The sequence below is a fragment of the Melanerpes formicivorus genome, unplaced genomic scaffold (assembly GCF_026170545.1).
Source record: "Melanerpes formicivorus ecotype bairdi unplaced genomic scaffold, bMelFor1.0.p_v2 SCAF_83, whole genome shotgun sequence".
NCBI classification, from domain to species: Eukaryota; Metazoa; Chordata; class Aves; order Piciformes; family Picidae; genus Melanerpes; species Melanerpes formicivorus.
In genome coordinates, this window is record NW_027142435.1 from 1,984,547 (window position 1) to 2,005,016 (window position 20,470).

Consider the following 20,470-nt stretch of genomic DNA (forward strand, 5'->3'; position numbering starts at 1 on the left):
GAGGTTGTGGAGTCTCCTTCTCTGCAGAGCTTCCAACCCGCCCTGGGCACTGTGCTGCTGGGCAGGCTGCTGTGGGAGCCCTGCTGGATGCTTTCTGGAGGTCCCTCCCAACCCCTAGTAAGAAGTTTCATCTAAGCATGAGGCTGAAGGAGCCCTGGAGCAGGCTGCCCAGAGAGGCTGGGGAGCCTCCACCTCTGCAGACATTCCCAGCCCACCTGGCTGCAGCCCTGTGTGACCTCCTCCAGGTGCCTTGGCATGGAGGGGGTGTGAGGGGGTCAGCCTCAATCCCCCTCAAGCCTCTGCCCCTCTGGGCCTGTGTGTGGCTGCAGGCTGAGCAGGGCAGGCTGAGCAGGGCAGGCTGGGGTTAAAGCTCTTTTTGGCACTTTGCACTCAGAGGAGGGCCTTTCATTTTCTTCTTCCCTCTCCCCCCCACCCCCTTCCCCCCTCCCTCCTCCCCCAGGTCTTTTGTTCCAGCTTCCTCGTGGTGGTGTTTTGGAGGCAGGGTGTGCCCTCTGCCACTTACCACAAATCAAAGAGCACCTCACTTGGTGGCGTGCTGCAGGGAGCTCGTAAATCACTTGGGAGAGAAAGCCATAAACCAAACTTATCTGGGGAGAAAATCTAGCACACCAAGGAAGCAGCCTCATGGTTATTCAGTAACTCCCAGCACCACTTCCCCTCCACCACACAGCCCCAGCCTGACACACTCACTCAGCCCTCACAGGTCCATAAATGAACACACACCCCCACCCCCCTGCCCCCCACCCCCTTTATTCCAGGCTGGTCCAACTGGTTTGACTGCTCCTCAGCCCTGCTCCCAGACAGGAGGTTTCCAACTCGGCAGCCCAAGAGCCGTTTCTGGGAGCAACCTCCAATCCTGCCTCCAGTTTTGGTGCCCCCCAGCCCCAAGGAGGACACAGAGCTGTTGGAGTGAGGCCAGAGGAGGCCACAGAGATGCTGCCAGGGCTGGAGCAGCTCTGCCCTGAGCACAGGCTGAGGGAGCTGGGGCTGAGCAGCCTGCAGAAGGCTCCAGGGGGACCTCAGAGCTGCCTGCCAGGGCCTGAGGGGATCCTGCAGGAAGGCTGCAGAGAGACTTTTGCTGAGGGGGTCTGGAGCCAGGCCAAGGGGGAAGGGTTTGGAGCTGAGGCAGAGCAGGGCTGGACTGGAGCTGAGGAGTTCTCACTTCTATAAATACTGAAGGAGAGGTCAAAATATTTGGGTTTATTTTGACCCTAAACCCTACACACACACACACAACCCCCCCAAAACCAATTCCAGCTGACTCCTCTGCTCCCTCTGCCTCTCCTCCTCTCCCCTGATGGAAGCAGCCCAAGTTACACAGATCCATTATGTAAATACCAGAGGCCTTTTATCTCCAGCGCTGAAATTGGGAGGCAGGAGCTTTAAAGAGACTTTAATACAACATCTTAGCCATGCTGCATTAATATCAGCTGCCTGACATCAGAACAGCACCAAAGTACAACCAGGCCTTCAGCTTCTGTGGAGGGGGGGAGGAGGGGGGTCCTGGGGGTGGGGAGGAATTGATCTCATTTGATTAGGATGCAAACCAAAAAGCTGTGAAGGGGCTGAATCCCAAAGCCCTACCTGTCCTGACAGCATCCCCCCACCTCCCAGAGATGGAGCTGGAGACAAAGAGGTTGGGAATAAAGTCTCAAGATTGTTGAAATGGAGTGGGGGGAGGTAGGGGGGGGAGAGGGAAGGGAAGGGAAGGGAAGAGCAGCACAGAAACAGCAACCCATTTATTGTAGCCTGGGTTGTATTGATTGGAGCTCCATGGAGCTGCTAGCAGCAGCCCTCCCTACAGGAAGGAACACAAAGGACTGGGGAATAAAAATAGCACACTAAGAGTTGCAGCCCAAGAAGCCCAAATCAGCCACTGGCAGCAGGCAGCAGGGCTGGCAGAAGCTGCAGCACTCCACCTCCTGAGCCCCCTGCAGTGGCTCCTCAGGTTCAGCTACACAGGAGAAGGCTCCAGCAGGCCACCAGCATCCAAGGGGGGCTAGGAAGGCAGGCTGAAGGAATTGGGGGTGCTGAGCCTGCAGGAGTGAAGGCTCCAGGGAGACCTTGGAGCTGCACTTCAGTACCTGGAGGGGAGACCTACAGGAAGGCTGGGGAGGGACTGTGGTGACAGGATGAGAGGCAATGGCTTTGGGCTGGAAGAGAGGGCTGCCCAGGGAGGTGGTGGAGTCCCCAGCCCTGGAGGGGACTGGATGTGGCACTTGGAGCCATGGTTTAGCTGTCAGGAGGTGCTGGGTGACAGCTTGGACTTGATGATCTCTGAGGTCTTTTCCAGCCTTATTGATTCTATGAGAGGAGATTGAGGCTGGAGATGAGGAAGAAATTCTTGACAGTGAGGGTGGGGAGACACTGGAAGGCCACTCTGAGGTCTCCCCAGAGCTTTTAGGTTGGCCATGAGGAACAGTTTCTGCCCTCAGAAGGGTTGCCAAGGCCTGGCCCAGGCTGCTCAGGGCAGTGGTGGAGTCTCCAGCCCTGGAGGGGTTTCAAGGCTGTGGAGATGTGGTGCTGAGGTTTGGTGGTGCCCTTGGCAGTGCTGGGGTAAGGGCTGGGCTGGATGATCCAGAAGGCTTCTTCCAACCCAAGATTCAATTCTGTGTTCCAAGAACAGCCTCTTGCCTCTTATCCAACCCTCTGCAGACACATCCCTGCCTGCCAGAAAGGCACCAAAAGCCCCGGCAGGGCCCACAGCACCAACTGTGCCACTCCAAACAGGCAGCCAGCAGCAGGAGGAGGCTGCCCCAGCCCCAGGGGTTAATGGGCAGCTGGGTGCCAAGCTGCCTAAGAAAATATCCCTGCTGAAGTTCATTAAAACCATTCTTAAGCCACTCTCAGGCAAACCCTTGCTAGCAGTGCACAGCCCTGGGGTTCCTCAGCCAAAGCAAAGAGTACCCTGGCTCTGACCACTGCTATTTATCATCCTGCTAACAAATTAGAGCAAGGAAAGGAAACAGCTCAGAAAGGAGGCTTCAGCTGTGGAAAAAACAATTTTCAGCCAAGCATGGCAGAGCTCAACCCCTACAGCTTAGTTCACTCTTTAAATCCCTTTCTCTTCTCACCTAAACATGCAGCCATAAAAAACAGCCACAGTAATCCCAAAGCCTCTGCAGCTCCTGGGTTCAGCTCAGAGGAGCAGCAAGAAAGCTGCCAGAATGTGGGGAGCAGAGGGCCAAGAGGAGCCCCCCAGCCCCCCACAAACAGCATGTGCCCCCCAACCCCAGAATCAGTCTGTTCAGATGGAAGCTGCTGAGACCCAGTTTGTGCCCCCTGCCCCTTGGCCTGTCCCTGGGCACCACTCAGCAGAGTCAGGCCCCAGCCTCTTGCCCCCTACCCTTTAGCTCTTGCTGAGCATTGCTCAGCTCCCCTCTGGGGCTGCTCTTCCCCAGGCTCTCAGCCTTTGCTCCTCACAGAGCTGCTCCAGGCCCCTCAGCAGCTTTGGAGCCTCTGCTGGACTCTCCTCCTTCCACTCCACCTCCTGGCAGCAATCACAGCTCACTTCAAGGCAACACTGAGCAGGCAATAGCAGGCAGAGGAGCCAAGCTCCTCGTGTCAGGCACCTTCTAAGCTTCCAGCACTCCTAAGCACCAAGCTTAACTTCCAACCATGCAGAGAGGGAGACCTCAGAGCTGCATTTCCATATCTGAGGGGGACCTCCAGGAAGGCTGGGGAGGGGCTGTGGGGATAGGATGAGAGGCAATGGTTTGGAACTGGAGCAGGGGAGGTTTAGGTTGGACATCAGGAGGAAGTTCTGCCCAGTGAGGGTTGGGAGACCCTGGAGCAGGCTGCCCAGGGAGGTGGTGGAGGCTCCATCCCTGAAGACACTCAAGATCAGCCTTGCTGTGGCCCTGGGCAGCCTGCTGTGGTTGGAGCTGTCCCTGCTGAGCCCAGTGGGGGTGGACAAGATGCCCTTGGGGGGTCCCTTCCAAGCTGCTGCAAGCTGTGGCTCTGTGACAGGTGATGCTGGGAGGATTGAAGGGGCTGAGCTGGACAACACATCCACAGTGCCAGCTTCAGCCTCCCCAGGTTCCCTCTCCAGCAGAAGCAGCAGAATGGGCTCCTTTCCTTCCCTCCCTTATTTAAGCACTAATCAAACCCACAAACATTCAGTGCTCCACAAAACCCAAGTTCAGAGGCCCAGGAGTGCCCAGGGCCCCTGTGTCCACAACCTTCAGCCAGCCATGGGAGCCCTGGGGGAAGGCTTCAAGCAAGCAAGGAAGCCCCAAGCCTGCCTTGCAGGATGCTTGCTGGCAGCACAACTTCCAAACACAGCCAACCAACTGCTCAGCAGCTTGAAGAGGACTGAAGCAGAACCACCACAGCACTCTGCACACAACTGCTGCAGGCTCTCTGCTTTGGGCCTGGGGAGATTTGAGACCCCCACCCAAAACCTGAATGGATTTGAAACACCCCCCCCCCCCCAAAACCTGAATAGATTTGAGACTCCCCCAAACCTGAAGAGATTTGAGACACCCCCCACCAAAACCTGAATGGATTTGAGACCCCTCCCGAACCTGAATAGATTTGAGACCCTCCCCAAACCTGAAGAGATTTGAGCCACCCCCCAAAACCTGAAGAGATTTGACACCCCCCCCAAACCTGAATGGATTTGAGACTCCCCCCAAAACCTGAATAGATTTGAGACCCCCCCCAAAACCTGAATAGATTTGAGACCCCTCAACCCTGAATAGATTTGAGATGCCCCCAAAACCTGAATAGATTTGAGACCCCCCAACCCTGAATAGATTTGAGACCCCCCCAAAACCTGAATGGATTTGAGACTCCCCCCAAATCTGAATGGACTTGAGACCCCCCCAACCTGAATAGATTTGAGACCCCCCCAAAACCTGAATAGATTTGAGACCCCCCCCAAACCTGAATAGATTTGAGACCCCCCCAAAACCTGAACAGATTTGAGACCCCTTCCCAAAACCTGAACGGATTTGAGACCCCCCCCCAAATCTGAATGGACTTGAGACTCCCCCCAACCTGAATAGATTTGAGACCCCCCCAAAACCTGAATAGATTTGAGACCCCCCCCCCCCAACCTGAATAGATTTGAGAAACCCCAACCTGGATAAATTTGATCCCACCCCCAAAGCTGGACAAATTTGAGACCCCCCCAGACCTGGCCAAATCTGATCTCTCCCCCAAACCCTGGATATATTTGATTCCCCCCAAACCTTGGACATATTTGATCCCCCCCACAAACCCCTGGTTAAGTTTGATCCCTGTCCAGCTAACTTGCCTGCAAGTAGAATGATTTCCTTCCCCTCCCCTCCATCTCTTGCCAGGCAGAGGATTTACAAAGCTTCCCCAACATCACTCTCGCTATTTATTCGCTTCTCAGTGCGTGCAGAGGCAAACTGCTCCTGGGTTCCCCAACCTCTGTTGGGATCTCCAGGCCACATCACCCTGTCCTGGGATCACCTTTCAACACAACTCCCATTTCTGCCAGACAGCCAAAAAAAAACAGGGGGGAAAAAAAACAACAACCCAAACCCCAACAGCTTCCTTTTGAAGTCCTGGCAGGAGCTTCCAGCTCCCCAGTTCCATTTCTCTTTATTGGGCTAATAAAAACCACACACACAGAGCAGTCACAGCATCTCAAGTCCTTCTGTCAGGCACTTCCAGGCTCTGGCACAGCTCAAAAACAATTAGAAAGAGCAGAAAGCAGATTCTACCTTATTTTTGAAGTGCACTTCAATGGGCATGATGAAGCCTGCATAGCCAGACTCCTCCACTTTGTAGGGGGGCTCCTTGCACACTGAAAAGAGAACACAAAGAGAGGTTAAAGTCAGCCCAAGGGGGAGCTGCGAGGTGAGAGCTGTGCCTCTGACAGCTCAGGATGCACTTGAGGCATTGATCTTTGTGGGAAGAGCAGAGGAGGGCGGTGGTGCCAGGCTTGGTTGTGAAGGTGGAAATCTCTTCTGAGCTCCTGCCATGGAGAGGAGACAGAAAGCACTGCAGGACAGAGGCTCTGTGAGGCTCTTGGGAGGCCAGGGAGGGAGCCCCGCAGCCGGGCGGCCGACGGGGAGGGAGCCCCAGCGCCGGGCAGCCACCGGGGAGAGAGCCCCAGCGCCGGGCAGCCACCGGGGAGGGAGCCCCAGAGCCGGGCAGCCACCGGGGAGGGAGCCCCAGCGCCGGGCGGCCAGGGAGGGAGCCCCGCAGCCGGGCAGCCAGGGAGGGAGGGAGCCCCAGCGCCGGGCAGCCAGGGAGGGAGGGAGCCCCAGCGCCGGGCAGCCGGGGAGGCAGGGAGCCCCAGCGCCGGGCAGCCGGGGAGGCAGGGAGCCCCAGCGCCGGGCAGCCGGGGAGGCAGGGAGCCCCAGCGCCGGGCAGCCGGGGAGGCAGGGAGCCCCAGCGCCGGGCAGCCGGGGAGGCAGGGAGCCCCAGTGCCGGGCAGCCAGGGAGGGAGAGAGCCCCAGCGCCGGGCAGCCGGGGAGGGAGAGAGCCCCAGCGCCAGGCAGCCAGGGAGGGAGGGAGCCCCAGCGCCGGGCAGCCAGGGAGGGAGGGAGCCCCAGCGCCGGGCAGCCAGGGAGGGAGGGAGCCCCAGCGCCGGGCAGCAGCCGGGGAGGGAAGGAGGGAGCCCCAGCGCCGGGCGGCCAGGGAGGGAGGGAGCCCCAGCGCCGGGCGGCCACCGGGGAGGGAGGGAAGGAAGGAGCCCTCTCGCCGCTGTGCTGTTCCACAAACTGCCACCCACAGCTGCCTGCAAAACCAAGGTGGGAACTGCAACAGGACAGGAAGGTAAACTTCACCTTGATGGCCACCAAAGACCATTCCGGGTGAGTGGAGCTTAGTTTCATAGGGACAAAGAATGGGTTGGCTTGGAAGGGACCTCAGAGATCATCTCCTCCAACCTCCCTGCCATGGGCAGGGACAGCTCTCACCTAGACTCAGCTGCTCCAGGCCTCATCCAGCCTGGCCTTGAACACCCCCAGGGAGGAGGTGTCCACAACCCCCCTGGGCAGCCTGTACCAGAGTCTCACCACCCTCCTCCTGGAGGACTTCATCCCAAGATCCACTCCCTTGAAACTCTGCTGCAATGCTCAAGCTTCAGCATGAGCCAAGGGCCACACCAGAGGCTGCTTCCCCTGGGTGCTGAAGCAGAGCTGGAGGGCAGCTCCCTGCTGCTGCTCACTGCATGTAGAAGGAAGCAGAGGGAGGTGAAGCTGCTGCTGAGGGCAGGGTGCTGCTGGCTGCAGACACATCCAAAGTTCATTGCTTCTGAGAAATGAGTTTGCATGCTTCCTGCCTCAGCTCCTCCTGTCCCACTCCCTGTGGTGTCTGCATGCTGCTGAATCCTTCCTGTCACCTGCCACCATGCCTCAGGATGGTGACAGCCCACTCAGAGGGCTCTAGGGCCCTTCCTTTGGCCATGCCACAGCCCTACAGAGCAGAAGAAATGAGAGCCCAACACAGGAACCTACCCAGCAGGATGAGGGAGGTGGTTCTGCCCCTCTGCTCTGCTGAGACCCCACCTGGAGTGCAGTTCTGGTGCTCCCAACACAGGAGGGGCATGGAACTGTGGAGAGGCTCCAGAGGAGGTCACAAAGATGATCAGAGGGCTGGAGAAGCTCCCCTGTGGGGACAGGCTGGGAGAACTGGGGCTGCTCAGCCTGGGGAAGAGAAGGCTCCAGGGAGACCTTAGAACAGCCTTCCAGTGCCTGAAAGGGGCTTCAGGAGAGCTGGGGAGGGGCTGCTTAGAGGGGGCTGTGGGGCAATGGCTTTGAGCTGGGAGAGGGGAGATGGAGACTGGAGATGGGGAAGAAATTCTTGAGTGAGGGTGGGAGACACAGGCTGCCCAGGGAGGCTGTGGCTGCCTCCTCCCTGGAGGTGTCCCAGGCCAGGCTGGATGAGGCCTTGAGCAGCCTGGGCTGGTGGGAGCTGTCCCTGCCCAGGGCAAGGGTTTGGAACTGGATGATCCTTAAGGTCTCCCTTCCAACCCAACCCATTCCATGAGCCTCCCTCCTGGGAGCTGTTGTGTGTCATTTCTGCCCTACAATCCATGTAAATAAAGCCAATTAAGTAAGGAAGGGGAACTCAGGGCAGATCTTTCTGCTTTCTCTGAAGAGTTCTGAGTGACTCCAATGATGAAACAGTTCCCCACACCCAAAAGAGCAGCCACATTAATTCCCTTTCAGGCAGGTGTATTCTCTGCAGCTCCAGACAACTCTCCCACCATTAAGGTGTTAGGAAGCAGCACTCCAAATCCAACTGGGGAAAAGAAAAGGTCTCTAAAACTAAGCAGAATCTTTAGACCTGCTTCAGTTTCCCCTGGATGGAAGAAGCCTTTCACCCAGGGGGGAAAGCCCTGAGCCAAAGCACAGTCCCGAGGTGGCAGGAAGAACCTGAGGGCTTTCTCCAAGTGGCTTTGGCTCCTCTGCTGCTTCCTTCAGACAGCTCACATAGGCAACCTGCTAGCAGCACACCATGGGCCCTGCACCAGGAGGTTCTGCTCCAAGGGAGAGCAAAGCAGATGAGGAAGCCCTCCAGAGCAACCTAGCATTGGTCTGCAAGTGCCACACTGCTCATCCACAGCCCAGACACCTGGGTCAAACCAAGCTGCCTGAGGCAAGTGGGGTGGTTCAGCCTGGAGAAGAGGAGGCTGAGGAGAGACTTCCTGGCTCTCTACAGCTCCCTGACAGGAGGCTGGAGCCAGCTGGGGCTTGGACTCTTCTCCCAAGGAAGTAGCAACATGGCAAGAGGGAATGGCCTGAAGGGATCCTACAGGAAGGCTGCAGAGGGATTTTTCCTGAGGGTGTCTGGAGCCAGGCCAAGGGGGAAGGGTTTGAAGCCATTAGGGAGAGCAGGGTTGGACTGCAGCTGAGGAAGAAGTTCTGCAGTACAAGGGTGGTGAGACTCTGGCACAGGCTGCCCAGGGAGGTGGTGGAGGTCTCCTCCTTCCAAGGCCAGGCTGGGTGAGGCCTGGGGCAGCTGAGTCTAGCTGAGAGGTGTCCCTGCCCATGGTGGGGAGGTTGGAGTAGCTGAGCTCTGAGGTCCCCTCCAGCCTGAGCCATTCTAGGCTGCTATGAAACACAGTGCAGTGCAGTGGGTAAGCCTCCAGCACCCTGTGTGCCCAGCAGCCTTCCAAGGAGGTATTTCAAAGGAGGCACATTCAGGAGTCCCTGCCAGCAGCCTTCCTCAGCAGCCAGCCTCAGTCCTAGCACCACAGAAGAGGAAGCCTGCAGATGCAGCTCCACCATCTGAAAGAGATCTAAGCCTGAGCTGCTTCTGAACAGGGCAATTCCTGCTCCTCCACCTCAACCATGTGTCCTGCTCCCTCTGCCAACAATAAGGTTCCTGTTGCTGCACAGGCAGAAAGAGCAAAGAACAGATCCAGCAGAAAATAACCTTCCAACTGGGAAGCTCTCCCCAGCTGTGCTTGCAGCTGTATGCACAGCTGGAACACACAGCCAGGGGCACCACGGTGTCTGCTGGGTCTAATGCCCTGAGCTGGCACTTGAGGCTGCAATGCTTTAGGCTGAAGGGACCTCTAAAGCTCACCCAGCCCAACCCCCCTGCACTCAGCAGGGACAGCCCCAACCAGAGCAGGCTGCTCAGAGCCCCAAACAACCTGAGCTGGGATGGAGCCAGGGCTGGGGCAGCTCCCACCCCTCTGGGCAGCCTGGGCCAGGCTCTCTCCACCCTCAGTGTCAAACATTTCTCCTTTCTTTCCAGCCTGAATCTCCCTCTTTCAGTTTCAAACCATCCCCCCCTTGTCCTGTCCCAACAGGCCCTGCTCAGATGTCTGGCCCCAGCTTTCTTCTCTGCCCCTTCAAGCACTGCAAGGCCACCAGAAGGTCTCCCTGGAGCCTTCTCTTCTCCAGGCTGCCCAACCCCAACTCCCTCTGCCTGGCCTCACAGCAGAGGGCTTCCAGCCCTGCCAGCACTGCTGTGGCCTCCTCTGGGCCTGCTCCAGCAGGTCCCTGTCATGCTCATGCACCTCCCACCTTTCCAGGCAAGCTGGGTCAGTGTCTCCCCAGCCTTGCAGGCATCCTGATGGCTCCTCAGTGACCAATGCAAAGCCTACAAGCTCCAGCTCATCAGCCCTGCTGGTACTCCAGCAGCTCTCACTGATCACAGAGTCCCAGCTTGCCTTGGTGAGCACCAACAAACCCAACCCAGGTTTCCCCTTTTGTGACCTGAATTATCTTCTGCTGTCACTGTCCTGACAAGCTAAATGCTACTAATGCTTACATGAGAGGAGAAAGCACTTCACCTCCAGCCCTTTCACCAGAAGCAAGGTCCCCTTCTCCCTGACCTTCCTCAAACACAGACAGTGAAGGTCAGAGCTGAAGTGCAGGCAATGGAGGTTTTGCTTCTCTTTAAGAAGGTATTTCACAGGCAAGTGGCAGTTGAAGACAACCCTGAGTCCCACAAAGCTCTTCCACACCCAGAAGACCTCAATCTGAAGAGGGTACAGAAAGCTCCTAACCTGGAAAGGGTTCAGCAAAGGGCTACAAAGGTGCCGAGGGGGGTGGAACATCTCCCTTGGGAGGTAACACTGAGGGAATTTGGGCTTTGGGGGCTGGGAAAGAGAAGCCTGAGGGATCTCTCCACTTCAGGGGTGGGTGACAGGAGGATTCACAGGTTAGAAGGGACCCTCAAAGGTCATCTTGTCCAACCCCCCTGCAGGCAGCAGGGACACCTCCAACTCGATCAGGCTGCCCAAGGTCACGTCTCATGGGGACAGCCTTTTGTCAGCGGTGCCCAGTGACAGGACAAGGGGCAAGAGGCACAAACTTGACCATCAGAAGCTCCATCTAAGCAAGAGGAGGAACTTCCTTAACTGAAGGGTGCTGGAGCCCTGGAGCAGGCTGCCCAGAGAGGTGGGGAAGCCTCCAGCTCTGGAGACATCCAAACCCCGCCTGGACGTGCTCCTGTGTGACCTTGTCTAGGGGAGAAGGGGGGCTGGGACTTGATCTCCAGAGGTCCCTTCTGGGATAACTGCTCCTTCCAAAGCCCACTCACCTCTCTTGGGCTTTGGGAAGCTCTCATGCAGCCTGAAGACCACCCTCTCCACGAAGTGCTGGATGTCACACTGCTCCGGGCCGCGGACGAACACCATCCAGTCATGAGTGAAGCCCTCGGTGGTTGGCTTCTTCCTCAGTTGGGCTCGGTGCCCCAGCTCCAGTTTGACTTGAACTGTGCACTGTGGTAAGACAGAGGGAAAACCATCAGGAAAACCAGAAAATGAAATCAAACTGAGTCCCCACCACCACCACCAAAATCATCCCTGCGCCCCAGGCAGCCTCCCTGCGCAGCCGCACGGCCCCCGGCACCAACCCTGCCTTGTTCTTCCCTCCCAGGGGAGGGACTCAGCCATTCAGATTTTCCCTTCCACAGCTACCTAAACCCCAGGAGAAGAGTTTGCACCAAAAAAAAAAGCCCCAACAAACACCCAGCAAGATGCTGCTGCCTTGGGTTTGAGAGGCTTGTCCCAGACTGAGTGTGGCAGGTTGGAAGGGAACCTCAGAGCTGCCTCCCAGTAGCTGAAGAGATCCTCCAGGAAGGCTGCAGAGGGATTGGAGAGCAATGAAAGGGGGGGGGGGGGGGATGGAAAGCAAATAGAAGTGGGGAGATTGAGATTGGATGTTAGGAAGAAGTTGTTGCCCATGAGGGTGGTGAGAGCCTGGCACAGGTTGCCCTGGGAGGTGGTGGAAGCCTCCTGCCTGGAGGTGTTTGCAGCCAGGCTGGAGGTGGCTGTGAGCAACCTGCTGTGGTGTGAGGTGTCCCTGCCCATGGCAGGGGGTTGGAGCTGGCTGAGCCTTGAGGTCCTTTCCAACCCTAACAATTCCATGACAGAAGCTGCAGGATCTCAGCAGGGGAGGAACAGAAGAGCCTCCTTAGAGAGAGGAGTTTCATCCTGCAAACTCTGTGCTGACAGCAGAAAAGGTGCAATAAAAATAGCTCCTAGCACCATTCCATACCTATTTTCTCCCTGATAGTAGCAGAGGAAAGAGCCTTGGAAGAGGGATAAGGTTTATCTGCCTGGCTTCTCATCCCAATTGTCAGCAAAGTCCTAATTGTGGAATCTTTATTTCTAGAAAGCCTCAGAGGCAGAACTTGATGTTCACAGCTTCCAGGATTCACAGCACTGACAGAAAACCGATCTTAAAGTAAGAAAAACCCCAGCAGGAACTGGGGGGTTACCATCTTTTCAGTTCCAAAGGAAGGTCATGGAGAGGATCAGGGGGTTGGAACAAGTCTCCTACAGGGACAGGGCTGGGAGAGTCAGGGCTGCTCAGCCTGGAGGAGAGAAGGCTCCAGGGAGACCTCAGAGCAGCCTGCCAGTGCCTGAAGGGAGCTACAGGAGAGCTGGGGAGGGACTTGTGACAAGGGCTGGGGGTGACAGGACAATGGCAAGAGGGGAGGTGGAGACTGGAGATGAGGAAGAAATTCTTGATAGTGAAGGTGGAGAAACACTGGAAGGGGTTGCCCAGGGAGGCTGTGGCTGCCCCCTCCCTAGAGGTGTTCAAACCCAGGCTGGATGAGGCCTGGAGCAACCTGGGCTGGTGGGAGGTGTCCCTGCCCATGGCAGGGGGGGTTGGAACTGGCTGATCTCTAAGGTCCCTTTCAACCCAACCCATTCCACAACTCTATGAGATTCCTAGCAGCAGCCTTTGCTCCTCCAGCACTTCCCAGCCCTGAGCAGTTTCCAGCTGAAGGACTGATGGAGCTCACCCCCACCCAAGCCAAATCACAGCCAAGGGTAGAATCCAGTCTCCAAACCTATGAATATGCAAATCACTGGAACAAAACTGGGATGCTCTTCCTATTCTTTTAGAGGTATTCCATTAACACACTTCCAAAGCATTCCTGCACAACACCCACCCCTACAATGACCCAAATCCTGCTTTGCACTTCTGAATCCTCCTCTAATCGCCGAGTAGCAGGGGAAGGTGCATTCAATGCCTCACTCAAAGCCCCCCAAATCCCATTAAATGTCTTCAAAACCCAGCTTAAATTAACTGTGAGGATCCAGATATGGTGGGGGCTTCCCAGCCAGGAGGAAGCAAATGGCCTGAGCAGATGTAAGAGAGGAAAGGCAAACGTGATTCAGGCACGAGCTGAAGCAGGAAAACCTTCGGGCAGGGCTTGTGAAGAAGGAGCAAGGCTGAAGGATTCAGGCTGCTCACTGCTTTGGTGCACAGATGTTACACAAACCACCCCAGCAGCAATCTCAAGCCCATCAAATTCCAGCTTTGGCCACAGGAAGCTCATACAAAAGGGGGCAGTTTGTAGTCCTCACCCTCAGCTTCACCTAAGACCTGAAAATGAAGCATGTGGTTTTTCCCTGGCAGCTCTCAGTTACCATCGGGAGAGGAAATGGTTTGTCATTATCAGCAGTGCAGGTAGCCACAGAGCTAAGCTGAGGGCATGATCCAGTGCCTGAAAGGGGACTAAGAGAAAGCCAGGAAGGGACTTTTGACAAGGGCTTGTAGTGCCAGGATGAGGGGCAATGGCTTTGAGCTGGGAGTGGGGAGACTGAGACTGGAGAAGAGGAAGAGTGAGGGTGGGGAGACACTGGCACAGGCTGCCCAGGGAGGCTGTGGCTGCCTCCTCCCTGGGGGTGTTCAAGGCTCTGAGCAACCTGGGCTAGCAGAAGGTCCCTGCCCGTGGCAGGGGGTTGGAACCAGATGATCTTTAAGGTCCCTTTCCAACCCAAACCACTCCATGAATGCAAGATGTCAGACAATAACCATGGGCAAGAGGAAGCTCCCTGAGCTCTAGGCAAAGCATTATCCTCCTTTTCCCACCATGGCTGGGGCTTGGGAAAAAACCAACCCAGCAATGTTTTGCACACCCCACCTGGCCCTGGGTGGGAAGAGGATTTTCAGAGCGTGGTTAATGCTCTCTGAGGCAGCCTAAGTCACTCCAGCTCAGGATTCCTTCCTTTGTAAAGAGATCACACAGGAGGTCTGCAGAGCACCAGGCATCAAAGCTCGACCTCCCAAACTGCAGTCCGGTTCTAATTTCCACTCTAAGCCTCAGCTCACTCTCTCAGGCACTTTATCTGCACAGCCAAATACCTTCAGCTGCCATCCAGCACCGAGGCCCAGGGACAAGCTCATCCCACAGCACCTCAGGACACGGTTTCACGGCCGTGGTGGTCTCAGGTTGAAGGTTGGACTCAATGACCTTAAAGGTCTCTTCCAGTCCAAACAATTCTCTGATTCCTTACTTGCCTCACCAGTGCTACAACCTTTCTCCAGGTCACCTTCCCCTGCACCATTCTCCTGGCAGGCCTTTTTTTACCTCCCTCTGTGCTTTTGAGGGCTTAGCTGCACCAGCTCCATGTGGCTTCTGAGCGAAGAAGGAAGGGTCACAGCCTGTCTGCTCCTTCCTCTCCTGTTAAGGAGTGAGGGCTTGGGGTGCTTCCTTCAGAGCACAGCAGCTCTCCTTCAGGGCAAGAGCGTTTGGCACATGGTTTCATGGCCATGGTGGGGTTAGGTTGATGGTTGGACTCGATGATCTTGGAGATCATTTCCAACCCAAACAATTGCAGGAGTTTGTGATGCCGTGGAGAGCAGCTGCCTGAACCTTAAGCTTACAGGAGAGCATCTGCCTGAAGCCCAAGCTCACTGAAGAGCATCTGCCTGAACACCGAGCTCACTGAAGAGCTTGAACCCTAACTCGCAGAAGAGCGTCCATCCAAGCCCTAAGCTCACTGAAGAGCCTGGACTCTAACTCACAGAAGAGCATCTGCCTGAATACCAAACTCACTGAAGAGCTTGAACCCTAACTCACAGAAGAGCATCCATCCAAGCCCTAAGATCACTGAAGAGCTTGAACCATAAGATGAGCATCTGCCTGAACCCCGAGCTCACTGCAGAGCATCCATCCAAACCCTAAGTTTACAGAAGAACTTGAACCATAAGATGAGCATCTGCTTGAACCCCAAGCTCACAGAACAGCATCTGCCTGAACCCCAAGCTCACAGAACAGCATCCATCCAAACCCTATGCTTACAGAAGAGCTTGAACCATAAGAAGAGCATCTGCCTGAACCCCGAGCTCACAGAACAGCATCTGCCTGAACCCCGAGCTCACTGCAGAGCATCTGCCTGAACCCCAAGCTCACTGCAGAGCTTGAACCATAACTCACAGAACAGCATCTGCCTGAACCCCAAGCTCACTGCAGAGCATCTGCCTGAACCCCAAGCTCACAGAACAGCATCCATCCAAACCCTAAGCTTACAGAAGAGCTTGAACCATAAGATGAGCATCTGCCTGAACCCCGAGCTGACTGAAGAGGAGCCTGCTCCCAGCCCTGCTCTAGCTGGGATCCTTCCCGCCGCGCTCACAGCAGCGCTACCATCCCGCCAGGCAGCCTGCTCGGCAGCCTCACGTTATCGATTCCATCATTACCCTTTTAAATCCCGCTACTGTTGCCAGTTACTGCCCCACTCCAGAGCAGCACAAACGACTCTCAAGTCGCCAGAATTTTATATATATATATAATTTTTCTTTCTTTCTTTTTTTTTTTTTGCCTTTGGAGTTGGAAACGGCTGAGAAATTTTAGCTGAGGAACAGATGGGGACTGTGTGGATGAGAAGAAAATCCAACAGAAGAGGGGAGGGGGGGGGGGGAAAAAAGAGAGAGAGAGAGAAGTGTTTGAACTGAGAGGGAAAGTTGTGCTTTGCTACACTCCTCACATACCGCTCCAATTAACAATCGCTACAAATTAAGCCAGAAATTGAAACACATTTGAAAATAAACCTCTCCCAACATCACCAGCATCCAAAAGTTGCTCTGCTGAAAAGGGGGAAAGGGCTTTGGCTTTTCCTTCATTTTATTCTTTCTTTCTTTCATCTCTCTCCTTTCCACCCCCACCCCCCTCAACCTCCTTCCACCTCCCTCCCCACTTCCATCTCCCCACCACCACCACCACCCAACCCCAAGCGTGTCTCTCAACAAAGGGAAATCAGGATCCTATTCAAACAATTTGTAGCAATACAAAGGACTCTGCTTTGAAACTTCTCAATAAACATTCTGAAGGCTGCTCGGCTTTTTTTTTTTCCCCCTTGCCTTCCCCCCCCCCCCCCCCCCCTTTTTTTTTTCCCCCCCTCCCTCCCTCCTCCCTCCTTTCCCTCCCCGTTTGATGTGCTAATTGCCTCCAAAGCCAGCAGCGGCTTCCATCCGCTCTGCCCTTCGGCCGATTATTCACAGGGAGGCTAGCGGGGCTCAGCCTCCCGCACCTCGCAGCCTGGGAGCTAACCTGTTAGCAGCCCTCCCTCGCACACAAAAGGCCTGAGCCAGCCCCGCTCCGGATCACCTCAGGTAAACTTCCAGCATCCATCCCCGCCCGCCGCGGCGCCGCAGACCGCCCGGCCGCCGAGCAGGAGGCTTCCCACCGCCTCCCCGGAGCGGTAATAACTCTCCCGGTGGCATTAACCCTTCGCGCGGCGGCTGACGGCGGTGGAAGGGGGGGTAAGGAAGGCAGGCACCACCCCTCCCCGTAAATAAGCCCGGGCAGGAATTTGCGGGAAATGCTGCTGCCACCCCCCCGCCGCGGGCGAGGCTGCAGCGCGGCCGCCCATGAAGGGGCGAGGACTGAGAAACCTCTCCCCACGCCCCCCCAAAAAGGGGCTACGGGGAGGGGGTGTTGCCTCCTCGACTGGGGAGGCGATGCCTCCAACCCCGCCGGCAGGAATCAAACCCTCCCTCCTCCAGGAGCGGGGTGGCCCCCTCCTCCGGTGCAGGATCCCCCTCCTCCGGTGCAGGATCCCCCCCTCCGGTGCAGGATCCCCCTCCTCCGGTGCAACGGGAGGGGACTGGGGGGGCGCAGCACCCCCACGCCTGTCCCCCTGACTACAGGGCTTGCACCGAGGGATCCCACCCCCGCGGCGATGCGGAGGGGCCGCTCCCCTCACCTGATTGTCCATGGCTGGGCGCAGTGCCGCGGGCCCCGCTCGCTCGCTCGCTCCCGCCGCGGCGGTTTCGCTGGCCGGTCGGCGGGGGGGGATCTCTTCCCTCCCCTTTCTCTTCCCCCCCACCCCTCTAGGAGCGAAGTCGCTCTCTGGTCCCCCCCCCACCCCCCTCCCCGCCGCCTCGGCCGCCGCCGCCGCCTCCTCGGTCGCGGCCCCTTACGGCCCCGCCGCCGCTGCTCGCCTCATTGTGTGTCACTCACAGGCAGCAGCCCCGCCACCCCCCCCGGCGCCCGCCCCGCGGAACCGGAAACCGACGCCAGCAGAGAGGCACCCGCCCGCCGCCAATAGCGGCGCCGCCTCACGCCTGTAGGCGGGGCTTCCGCCCGGGCGCCGACGGCTCGCCCCGCCTCCATCTGATGGACAGCGGCTGCTCCCAATAGACGCAGGGCGGGCTGCCGAGGGGGCGGGAGCAGGGGCGGGGCCGGCGCTGGGTCAAGCGGGGAGTGGGAGGGAGCGGGGCTTCGCTACCTCCCCTCTTCTCCCCCCCGTTCGCCACGGCGGGCGCGGTGCTGCGCAGCGCCGGGCTCCGGCCTTGCGGCCTGGCCGGGCTCGGGGCCTGCGCCCCGTTTCCCGGTGCCCTTCCCGGGCCTCGCCTCTCCAGTCGCCGGCCCCCCTAGGTTGGCGCAGCACGGCTGCCTAAGCGGCACCGGGGTCGAGCGCTTGGGCCTTGTGCGCTGCGGCCGCGCCAGCCCGCCCCTTTTCCCTCCTTCGGCCCACGCTTCCCCGCCGCTGGCGGCTGCGAATCTCACCCGTTTATTAATCTCTTACACAAATGAGCTGAGAACGAGGGAAACCACAGCTCCCAGCACCGCGGACACGGCAGCCCGGGCTGGCTGGGCAGGGCTGAGGCTTGGCTGGCGAGGAGGCTGCCGGCTCTGCTCGCCCGCGGCTCTCCTTGTTCTCTCTCAGCCTTTCCCCTTCACATTTTCCCTCCATCTCTGCCCCCACCGTTTCCCCTCCATCTCTGCCCCCACCGTTTCCCCTCCATCTCTGCCCCCACCGTTTCCCCTCCATCTCTGCCCCCACCGTTTCCCCTCCGTCTCTGCCCCCACCGTTTCCCCTCCATCTCTGCCCCCACCGTTTCCCCTCCGTCTCTGCCCCCATCGTTTTTCCTCGATGTTACTTTCCCCCCACCTCAAGATTTTTCATTTCCCCTCGATGCTCTCTGCTTCTCCCTCTTTATCCCTAATTTCTCCTCAGTTTATTTTCTCCACTTCTCCCCCATTTATTTTCCTTGCTCTCCCTCATTTCCTCTCGCCTTCTCCTCAGTTTCCCGTTTTCCCCTCGGTCTCCCACATTTTTGTCTCCCATTTCTCATTTCTCCCATGGTCACCCACGTTCCCCTTAGCTTCTCTCCTTTTCCCTTTGGCCTCCCTTAGTTCTTCCTCATTTTCTCTGCCCAGTTTGGTCTCCAACCTTACCCCCGGCCCGGCCCCAGTTTCTCTCCTTTCCCCCGCAGGTTTCTCTCCTTCACCCCCTCTCCCAGGTTCTCTCCTTTTCCCCTCTGTGTCCCACGTTTTCTATCCCAATTTTCCTCTCCCCTCTCCCCGCACCCTCTCCCCGCACCCGCTGCGGCCGCCGCAATCCCTCCGGCCGGGGCTCTGCCGGCTCCATCCCTGCCCCAGCGCCCGGGCGCCCGCGAGTGCTCGTCGGCGGCAGGGCAAACAATATCTCTGGTTCTCCGGTCTGTAGCGAGGGTTTATTTGCAATGCAAATAGACCCAGGGATTCCTTCAGTGAAGCGGTGGTTATCAGCCGCAGGCTCAGCTGGGTGACGAGCCCGGAGGTCACTGTCCTGGCTGAGAAAGGAGCTGCCGGCTGCGGCTGAGGCATCATTAAAAGCCTCCCGCCCTCCGAACGCGGTTTTCTCAGCCCTGCCGCTGACTCCGAGCGTGACATTTGCATCTGAAAAGTGGGGTTTTGTTTACCTTTTCTTAAGAGCTCTAAATGACAACTTCTTGGGCCGGGTTTTGGGAGCGGGACCGGTCGCTGCGAGTGCAGCTTGCGGCTGTTTCTCAGCGGGTTGCGGCCGCAAGCAAGGAGGAATTTTATTGATCGATTGGCTGATCGATTCCTTCGTGCAACCTCCTTGTTCGGAATAGTTTTCATCTCTCGTTAAGGCAGCAGGGGGAAGAAAAAAGAAAAATCGCCCTGTTAGCCAATAACGCTGTGTGTGTTTCTAACCCATAGCCACAGGCAAGGATTAATCGGTTCCCAAATGGTTCTAAAGAGCCACTTTACCTCATCAACCTGATAGAGGATATTAGTGAAGCAAAATGCTTAATCGCTTCACTTAACAACAACAACAACAACAACAAAAGAGCCTGATTTGGATTCTTTTAAGTGCTCTGCTTTTAATTTTCTATGTTTCTGTCTGATGCAGTCCCAAGACACATCTCCTCCTGGACAGCCTTTTCATCCCTCTTCACACAGGGCCTCTTTCTCTGGGGGTTCTCATTGATATCTTTAATTGTGGACATTATTCCCATTTCTCCCATTATTCCCTGTTATTTAGACTCTGAGGTCTACATCTTTTTATTTCCTAACTCCCAGTGCTGGCCATTCACTCGCAGCCTCATCACACTCCTTGCTCCTTCTTGGGCTTCCAGGTCTGAATCCTTGCCTGGAAACGTCTTCTTCTCTCCCAGGCACGGCTCTGCTCTTGCTCTGTTGGATTTCATACATTCATAGAATGGTTTAGGTGGGAAGGGACCTCCGAGGTCATTCAGTTCCAACACTCCTGCCACAGGCAGGGACACCTCCTACCAGCCCAGGTTGCTCAAGGCCTCATCCAGCCTGGCTTTGAACACCTCCGGGGAGAGGGCATCCCCAGCCTCCCTGGGCAACGTGGTCTCATGGAAGGAGGCTTGGACTACATCATCTTGAAGGTCCCTTCCAACCTAAGCCACTCCATGAATCTGTGAAATTCCTCCAAGCAGCCTTTGCTCTTCCAACCTTTCCCACTTCTAAGCAGTTTCCAGCTTGGGGACTGATCAGGCTCACCCCCAACTCTGTTTGATTTTCCGGCTCCGTTCCCCCAAATAAATCACAACCAAGGGCAGAAATTCTGCCAGGCTCCACGGGAGGGCTCGGGGAGCTTCAGGTGCACGGCGGAGCTGGGCAAGGTGGAGCCGGCAGCCAGCAGGGCTCCTCGGAAGTCGCATTCTCGCAGGGCTATCTGAAGCGCAGGAGCTGTCAGCCGAGCGCCTTCACACCCAAGGCAGCCGGGGGCTGAGCTCCTCTTGCTTTCGCTTCTCTTCCAGCAACTTCTGGGTTTTGCAATCAGCGTCTGCAAATCCAATTAGCGGCTTTCTTTGTGGCGCTGGGTGCTGGCAGAGCTCTGCTGTGCTGCTGCCATCTACAGTAGGGCCGCTGCCAATGGAGAAGAAACGGCGCTCATTTGCATATTTGAATATGCAAATGACGCATGACAACTCTCCCTAATTTTTCGATGGGGGGCTTGTTATTTCCCCCGCCTCGAGGTCTCCCTGGAGCCTTCTCTTCT

The 20,470-nt window shown here is 57.0% G+C and overlaps 1 protein-coding gene across 1 annotated transcript in view; it reads right to left on the reverse strand.

The window, feature by feature from the left end:
- MLLT1 (MLLT1 super elongation complex subunit) overlaps positions 1-17,049 on the reverse strand; it is a 41,372-nt gene extending 24,323 nt beyond the window's left edge. The window contains exons 1-3 of the mRNA XM_068164818.1: positions 16,910-17,049; positions 11,005-11,185; positions 5,718-5,800 (exon numbers count right to left, since the gene is read on the reverse strand). Coding sequence (XP_068020919.1) covers positions 5,718-5,800; positions 11,005-11,185; positions 16,910-16,921 — 276 coding nt within the window. The 5' untranslated portion in view covers positions 16,922-17,049. The remainder of the gene's footprint in view (positions 1-5,717; positions 5,801-11,004; positions 11,186-16,909) is intronic.
- Positions 17,050-20,470: the final 3,421 nt, after the last annotated feature.